At 45.3% G+C, this 9,380-nt stretch overlaps 1 protein-coding gene across 2 annotated transcripts in view; it reads left to right on the forward strand.

The window, feature by feature from the left end:
* Positions 1-9,031, forward strand: part of Aoah (acyloxyacyl hydrolase) — a 159,837-nt gene extending 150,806 nt beyond the window's left edge. For both annotated transcript variants that reach the window (XM_042695065.1, XM_042695064.1), the window contains exons 20-21: positions 5,047-5,123; positions 8,382-9,031. In XM_042695065.1, coding sequence (XP_042550999.1) covers positions 5,047-5,123; positions 8,382-8,510 — 206 coding nt within the window. In that variant the 3' untranslated portion in view covers positions 8,511-9,031. The remainder of the gene's footprint in view (positions 1-5,046; positions 5,124-8,381) is intronic.
* Positions 9,032-9,380: the final 349 nt, after the last annotated feature.

Below are 9,380 nucleotides of genomic sequence, written 5' to 3' on the forward strand. Positions count from 1 at the left end.
ACTGACCGATTTACAATGTTACCCCCGAACCGGCTCTCCCTCTTCTAAAATTAGAGATGAGATAAAGACCACATTTCTCTTGAGAAAGTAGGATTTCATCCAGAGATTTTTACAAAAGGATCACTTTTCTGTCTTGTAACAGCCAAGGTGCAGATCAAACCTTACAGTCTTGTCTGCGAATTACTGAAGCTATCTTTAAATTTTCTAACCCTTCTATCTACTTCAATGCAATGACTGGTGCTTTGAAGACACATCATCATGTGAGAAAATTATATTTTCCCGATGAATGGGCCCATCACAGCTTTGGTAACCTTGTGGCTTTTTCTTTGAATACTTTCTGTATTATTTTCTATGGCAAGACAGTTCTTTTGAAGGCCACACTCCCTCGTGTAGCCTATGAACACCAAAAGGAGAGAGTTGGGAAGAAAATGTATTTCCTGGAAGGGAGTGATATTACTTAGAGCAGCTGAAGTTTGTTGCTAATGAAGAATAGACCTCTCTCACTGCCCTGTAGCCTGCCTTTCATTTTCATGGCAAAATCTGATGTTTCATGTTCCTGGACTTTCTTTCCCAGGATCCCTCAATTATGGGATTACTCAGCTTCCAAAGGCAGGTGGGAATGGCTAGCTGCTCCCCACCCATATGTCCATTGGCTTTATAAAGATAATTACCAACACCTCTCCTTTTCTCTAAGGGCCACAGTTTTCAGTTTGATGGTTAGGAATGCACACAAAACTCAAACCAGGGGCTGGGAAGGTGGCTCAGTGGTAGAGTACTTGCCTTGCATGCTTGAGGCCCTGGGTTCAATTCCTCAGCATCACATAAGCAGGAAAAAAAAAGCTGGAAGTAGTGCTGTGGCTCAAGTGGTAGAGCGCTAGCCTTGAGCTGAAGAGCTGAGGGACAGTGCCCAGGCCCACAGTTCAGGCCCAACGACTGGACCCAAAAAAAAAAAAAAAAACTCAAACCAAACTAGAAATAGCCTATAATAACTTGAATCCTAAGTGCCAAAACTGAGTCACCCTGAAGGAAATCCAAGGCTAAACAAATCTGATGTTTTGCTGGTTGCCATTTTCCTTGGGGAACACAGTCTTGGCTCACAGGCTCCAATTCACTTTTCAGGGTGAAGTTTCTGACTCTTATCTGGATTTTCATTTGGCCACAGAAGGCACAGGTTTTTTTTTTTTTTTTAAATCTTCAAATAACTGTACAAGAGTGTTTCAATTGAAGGTGTCCACTTATGGACACATGCACCTTGTCAGAGGAAGTTTTCTGATTGAACTTGTCACTCGATCCTCTTCAAACATAGAGAAGCCTTCTCTCACACTGCACCGTAGATGCCCAGAAGTCTCGAGCAGGTCCATGGCTTCCTGTGTATCCGTTTAATGCATGACACCTCTGCCACATGATTTCCTTACCTAACTCTCTGGGACTTTCTTTCTTTCTTTCCTTCTTTCTTTCTTTCTTTCTTTCTTTCTTTCTTTCTTTCTTTCTTTCTTTCTTTCTTTCTTTCTTTCTTTCTTTCTTTCTTTCTTTCTTTCTTTTGGTGTTTTAAAGGATCCATTTCTTTTTTTGTATGTTTTTTATTGTAAAAATACTGTACAGAGGGGTTACAATTACATAGTTAAATGAGCAAGGTAATGAGTACATTTCCTATCGAGCATTGTTGCCTCCTCCATTTTTCCCCTACCATCCCTTCCGTCCCACCTCCACAACTACCCCCTACCCCCACCCCTAGAACCTTTCTTAAAGCTCTCTGAGGTCCTGGCTGGGTTTATTCTCCACTGGCCTGGCCTGGCCAGCACTACCTGGGAATTTCTGAACATCTTTCTTTCTCAGCTCACGCTATAATAGTAAATCCCAACTCAACCGGATGGGTCATAAGCCACAGTTGTATCTCAATAGTGCTGGAGGCTGGAAGTTCTGAGATTGGCATGGCATTATAGTCATGTTCTGCTGAGGGCATTTCTAGATGGTGCATTGCTAGATTCTCAGATTCTTGTGTGGCAGGAAGGTGAGAGGTCTTGTCTCCCCCAGGATCTTCTTAGAACACTAATCCCATTTGTGAGAGCTCTGCCTTTGAGACCTAATTGCACTCCCAAAGACAACTACTACAGCTTATGAACTGCAGAGGAATATAAACCCTCGGTCCATTCAACACCCCACTGGGGGCTTCTCTGATCCTGTCTTTCTTTGGTTCCCATCAGTTCAGTCTGAGATAAAACTAAAGTAGACACAAAGGAAGCTGTAGGGAAAGGGACGGGAAGATCTTTGGCACTCGAGGGAAAGATGCCACCTCGCTAGTCTCTAGGGAGGCTCTTTTCCTTGTTGCTTTTGGAGAGACTCATGGTTGTGCCAGGAGAGAAGAGGCAAATAGTGCAGAAGAGGTCTGGCTGAGTGACCTTGCCTCCACACATGCAGAAAGCCATTTGCAGCTACTCAGTAGGGACAATCTTTATGCTGGAGGTGGCTCTGATTTTTTGATAGAGAATCAACATAGAAATAGAAACACAGGACCCAAAACAAGAGGAGGAAGCTGGTCCATTCTCTCCTGGCCTAGGGAGAAGAACAGAGATGGAAGAAAGTCTGGGTGAGTGGCACAGCAGATGATCAGATGGGACAAAGCATGAACTAAGGTCCCAGAGAGGGGCTACCTGAGATGCACAGGAATTTCCAAGTGTGAAGTGCAGAGAGAAATTGAACCTGAGGCGGAAACTCCAATTCCAAGGGCAGAAAGGAAGGCACTGTGGGCTTCCAGCTGGATTCACTGAACCAATCAACTTTCACCTTCACCCTCCGCGAGTGAGTGCTGCACCAGTACAGCTTTGAGCTTCCTATGGGAAAAGCAGCTCCAAACCATTGCTCAGAGAGGGCTACGGGTAATCTGTGATCTGCACAGAGCAGCTTGGGAGTCCAGGTGGGGGTCCTTCATGATACAGTGATACAGGGGACAAGTCCATTTGAGATTTACATGCAAAAGCCACGTAGCAAAGCAGCTGCTGCTTCTAACAACCTCCAGCACAACCCAGAATCCTACAGACAAAAGCCACTCAGGGGAAGTCCCTCCTCAGGGAATAAGCTAACAAGAACCCATGGCCCAGAGACAGGGATGGGGTGGTAAGTGGGGGGGGGGAGGTGGGAGAGGAGGGGGACACGGTGGCATGCTGTGATATTTGCCATCACTGCAAAAGCAAGAGAGTATTGATTGAGAAAGTCCAGCTTGGACTGGGAAGGTGGCTCAGTGGTAGAGCACTTGCCTTGCATGCCTGAGGCCCTGGGTTCGATTCCTCAGCACCATATAAGCAAAAAGAAAAAAGCCAGAAGTGGCACTGTAGAGCGCTAGCCTTGAGCTAAAGAGCTGAGGGAGAGCACTCAAGCCCAGAGTTCAGGCCCCACGACTGGACCCAGAAAAAAAAAAAAACAGCTTCAGCTTGTTGCATCTAACCAAAGCCCCCAGGTAGCCAGGTGCTGGTGGCTCACACCTGCAATCCTAGCTACTCAGGAGGCTGAGATCTGATGATCACAGTTCAAAGCCAGCTAGGGCAGAAAAGTTTGTGAGACTCTTATCTCCAACTAACCACCAGAAAACTGGAAGTGGAGCTGTGGCTCCAAGTGTAGAGCACTAGCCTTGAGCAAAAGAGCTCAAGAACAGCACCCAGGCCCTGAGTTCAAGCCCTATAACCTACCGGAAACAAACAAACAAAAAAAGCCCAATGGAATCTCCAACCTTCCCTGGAGGCGAGATGGGGAAAGGAAGAGAATATACACCTTTGCCCTTGAGTTCTCTGTGTGTGAAAGTAAAGGAAGGTCTCTTAGCTATGTTCCTATCCTTGCCAGATGTCAGGCTTGTGAGCGCAAAGAGAAGTCTGGAGGTTGAACAATATGAAAAGCCATTGTACCCGTGAAAGTTGTTGAATAAGAGGCATGGGTGATAGGTAGGGAAAAAGAGAAGAGGCAAGCTGTTGTCTGATTAAACGAATGCCAGGAAGGATGGGCATATCCTGTCTAGAGTAGTGAGAACCAGTGGGGGAGGGGAGGGCAAATGGAGAAGGTGAAGGAGGGAGAATTTGGTTCAAACGCTTCCTGTACATGTGTAAGAATGGGAAAAGGAAGCATGTTGCAGTTGCTTTGTGAAAGGGGAGGGGTGAGCAGTGAGAGAGTTGGCAGGGGTGAATCTGATCAAGGTGCATTGTGTGCCTATACAGACATGTCAGAATAAAACTTCCTTGTATAATTAATTGATGCTGATTAAAAAATGTGTGGGACAGAAGCTGGGAGCAGAGCCTCCGATTGCTCTCTCTGGAGGTTCTCTGGGGACTGGAATTTCCTAGAGGGGTTCTTCCTGGCTTTGCAATATTACCACGTAGACTTAATTGCACTGTTGCCTTGGACCAACTGACATTCTGGGTCTCTTATCCCTGTCGAAGGACAGATTTATTGCTTTTCGGCACTTTGGGGCTCATAATATTTTTCTCTGTAGCCATGCTCTCTCTCTGAATGTGACGTGAAGATAATTTGATGTAATTGTATTTCTGACATACTATGTGATTGCTCAAGGTGATTGCTTGACACATGTGGACAGTGTCAGCAAATGACAGCCCCTAAAAGGAAATGGAGATGTTAACCCAACGATATATATATATATATATATATATATATATATATATATTCCCCTTCTGCAACACTGCCTGCCTACGCACCACAGCAAAATGAGATGGACTGAAATTGATGTTGAATATTTTAGAGACCAATTTTTCCCTCATTCTCTGACTGCACAAACCACATTTATCCCACACTCTTGTACTCTCTCTTCCTGCATTGGGATAAAACATCACACCATGGGCATGAAGGTCATGTCTGCTCAGAAAGTCCTCAGCCCAAGACAACAACTCAGAGGCAGCCACCCCTGGATAAACATGGGCACAGAAGGCAGATGGGCAAAGGGCAAAAGGCAGAGGGTAGCCCTGATGATATCTCACACACCTTGGCCCTCAGCATTGCCCAACACTCATGGATACACATCTGTAACCCTCTGATTGTATTCTGCAGTCACAGATGAATGGCAGAAGAGAGGTGGGCAGCTCTGGCAGCTCATAGAACCCGTGGATGGGTTTCACCCCAGCGAGGTAAGCACCGCCTTCAAATGATAGCTGAAGGCTAACATTTTAGTTGTTTTTGCAATATATATATATATATATATATATATATATATATATATATATATATATGCAGTGGTATGTCTATATTTTTTGTCGGTCAGGGGGCTTGAATTCTGGGCCTGGGTGCTGTCCCTGAGCTCTTCAGTTCAAGGCAAGCGCTCTACCACCTGAGCCACAGTGCCATGGGTATGTCTATTTTTATTCTATTTCCTGCTAGGGAGAGTTTGAGGTACTAGGCACAGGTTGTATGTGATATTAAAAAATGTTTAAAAATTAAGATTGTATACAGCATAAAAAATTCAATTCAGATGATGCAAAAACCCTAGTGAAAGTAATAAGGTACAATCTCTAACTAGTGACTAGGATTCATAGAATTATGTGTGGAGTAGTCCTACGAAATGACCTGAGGAGCCTAGAGAATGTGTGCTTTCTGGCAGCCAATCAATCCAATGAGGGGCATCAGTAATGGCCTCATTTAGATTAAAAAATAAATGGAGTATTTAAATCCAGGTGCAATGGCTCACACCTGTAATCCTAGCTACTCTGAAGGCAGAGATCACAGAAACATCATAATTAGAGGCCAACCCAGGCAAAAGAGTTTATGAAATCCCATGTGGTAGTATGGGCCACCTGTCATCCCAGCCACCTTTCATATAAAAGAAGATCATGGCTCACCAGGCCAGCTATAAGTGGAAGAATCTATCCTAAAAGTAACTAAATCAAAAGGGACTTGGGACATGGCGTAAGTGGTAAAGTGCCTTCTTAGCAAGCATGAGGTCCTGAGTTCAAACTCCAGTACTGCTCCTCCAAAGAAAAAAATATCTGGGCCAAAATATTTCCCCTAATCCTATGGTCCCTACAGGATTTTTGGTGATAAATGAGCCTCCATGGCATACCTACCACTCAAGTGGGCCTCGGTGAATAGCCATGTCCTAACCTACCTGCTCTTCATGCACACTGAGTTGCCATCTTCTATTACGGAATGCCTCCCCGAGTGCCTAGCCCAGTGATGATTAGTGAAAGGAGAGGAAGCTGTTCCTGCTACTTAAGATTGCAGCATAGAGAAGAAGAAAAATGAGGCCAAAGACCATTAGGAAATGAAAGTCTAGTGCCTCATGGAGCCAGTGGACAGTCCATCCAGTCTGTTCCAAGTGCCCAGCGGTGCTCCCAAACCATTAGAAGGCAGCCCGGCACAATTCCATAGCATCAGACCATTAAATGAGACATCATGCTTCATTACGAGAAACTGATGTGATGAGCTCAGACACCACTTCTGGCTCCACTGTGCTCTGAATTGCAGATGTTTAAGTGCAACAGGATGAAAAAGAGCACTAGGAAAACTTTGCAGTTATCAAGGAAGCAGCATGGCGGAGGTGGGGGGGGGGCTGCCTCGGTTAACCGGAAGTCTCCATGTAACCAGAACACCCCACTTGATCCCATTCTGATGCACTAGATTTCGTTCTAATGTGTTCAGTGAGGTGAGAGGGCAAGCCAGGAGGCCTCGGAGCCCCTCCTGTACCTCGATGTTGCGTGCACTTACAGGTGGAGGTGTCTCTGATCTTGTCATCAAGAGAATTGTTAAGGAGGTATGCGACACATTTCCACCTGTGAAATAAATTATGCAGGATCTGCCAAATGGAGCACCAGACATTGGATAGAGACAGAGCAATACAGAAATCCACTGGTAACCGAGCACAGCAGAGACTGCAGGGTGATTGCTCAGCCATGTGCCTCTTGCTCTTGTCGAGCTGTTTTCAAAATAGTGAACAGCTTCCGAAAGAGTCGATTCTGAAGTGATATTCACAGAGAGATCCACACTGCTGCACAAATGTGTGCATGAGTGATTGTGTGTGTATGTGAGTGTGTATGTGTGTGTGTTGTATGAGTATAGGTGTGGGTGTGTATATGTGAGTGTGCATGTAGGTAAGTATGAGTGCATGTACATGTGTATATGTGAGTGTGTATTGAGTAGATGCGTGTGCATTCATGTGAGTATGGTGTGTGAATGTATGTGCATGAGTGTGTGTGTGTGAATGTGTGAGTGTGTGTTTATGTGACTGTGTGTGTGTATGTGTATCAAATCAGAAAGCCTCCTCACCCCCCAATAGGAGGGTTATATATCTCCTCACCATTAGGGGAAGCTGCCTATGTCCTAGTTACAGATCACTTTTATTTTGTTTTTCACTCCTGTCATGATGGTCATCTTTGCCTCTCCTGGAATAAACAGGTACTGCTGTAGTATTTAAACCTAAGCATAGGGAAGCACAAAAGCAAGTCTGTGTTCAAGAAACAGCTGGTCTGGAGCAAAGAGGATACAGACATCTGTGCCTCGGCTGTGTGGTGCATCCTGGGATTTGCTGGCCAAAGGAGAAAGCCTCAACAGGTGCTTCATAAGTAAATATAAGTCAAAATGAATGAACCATGACCGTGGATCATTTCACCACAAGCGCCTAGTGTAGTAATAACATGCCACTTTCATTTTAGACCCAATATTTGAGCAGTACAGACCATAAATATTTTAATCTCTATTAAAATGACAGCCAACTAATTGCTTTCAAACCAAGCTGTTACCATGCGATCAAATCTGAGCTCTTTACCTTTTCATTTTCCTCTTTGCTCCCTCACCTCTATCTCTTCACACAGATAGATAGGGCTATAAATCCCAACCTGTGTCCCAGAGCTAAATAATGGTTAGAAAGACAACTTAGCTGCATCAAGCTAAAAGACAAAAGAAATGAAGAGCTAGTGATTTTCCATAAACCTCACTGGCAGCAACCTCTTTGGGTGAGGAATAGCATGAAAAACAGGCAACAGATGAGACTGTGTCTTAGGAGACACAGACTACTTTTTGTGAGAGATGGTCCCACATGGCCTGCACCTACAGAATGGCCAGCTAGGCCAGCAGCCTTGAACATGTGTGTGTGTGTGTGTGTGTGTGTGTGTGTGTGTGTGTGTGTGTGATGGAATGGAGGAAGTTATATGAAGGTATAACTCATGGATATGACCAAAATTGCATAGCTGATGGAATGGTATCAGTCCCACTTCAGAAGGTTCTAGAACACATCCGAATTCTAGGGACAAATGAGACACAGCAGCCTAAGATTATGAGATTTACAGGGCCATGCCAGCCTGTTCCCACCACAGACAGCCTACAGTAGAGCTTGCTGGTCAGATCTGTACTTTTTATAATTTCCCCTGCCTCCTCCTCCTGGTTCTCTCTTGCAGGTGGCTCTGCTGCTGTGGGCAGAATATTTCTGGAAGAAGGTGCAGCTCCAGTGGCCCCAGGTCCTGGGAAAGGAGAATCCACTCAATGCCCAGATTGAACAGGTGTTTGGGGACCAAGGTGGGCACTGAGTGCCTCCAGGCACTTGCCCTGAGGCAGAAATGTGGACGAATGTGATTGGACAACCCCTGTGCAAGGGGGTTCTACATCACAGGCGGAACAGATCTTCACTGACTGAATGTTTTAGAAGGAGAGAAAGAGCACACCTCAACTGAGCCAGAGCAAGGTGCTTTGGGCCCTGAGATTCCCTTTCATGAAGCGCTTGGCACAAAGTGCCAAGCAAGGGACTATCTGTGCCCTTCCCCCAGTGAATCATTCCAAAAGGGGCTCCTAAAAACTCACCAAGCACCAGCTACCGCCTTCAATTTCCACGGGGTCTTTGTGTGCTCTGAAAGACTGGCCCTCCCCTGTTAGTGACCTCAAGATGCCCAGCAAGCAGCAGCACCTCCTTGAAAGGCTCCTGGCCAATGGTCAAGGTCACCCACAAGCACGGACAATCCTGATCGTATGAGTCCTCTTTAAATACCAAGTGGAGGGGCTGGAAAGGTGGCTCAGTGGTAGAGCACTTGCCTTGCATGCCTGAGGCCCTGGGTTCGATTCCTCAGCACCACATAACCAAAAAAAGAAAAAAGCTGGAAGTGGCACTGTGGTTCAAGTAGTAGAACGCTGGCCTTGAGCTGAAGAGCTGAGGGATAGCGCCCAGGCCCAGGGTTCAAGCTCCAGACTGGACCCAAAATAAATAAATAAATAACCAAATGGAAAACCATGAATACAGATTGAGATATGCTCTTAAATACTCATGTAGGAGAAAAGAATGATTACAAATCACATACCTTAATGGACAATAATCCCAATTGAGTCCATACAAAAAAAATGACAGTTTCTTTCCATACAAGCTTTTGTGGCTGGGCATGGTGACACAAACCTGTAATCCCAGCACT

Source organism: Dipodomys spectabilis, unplaced genomic scaffold, assembly GCF_019054845.1.
Source record: "Dipodomys spectabilis isolate Male_0828 unplaced genomic scaffold, ASM1905484v1 ptg000178l, whole genome shotgun sequence".
NCBI classification, from domain to species: Eukaryota; Metazoa; Chordata; class Mammalia; order Rodentia; family Heteromyidae; genus Dipodomys; species Dipodomys spectabilis.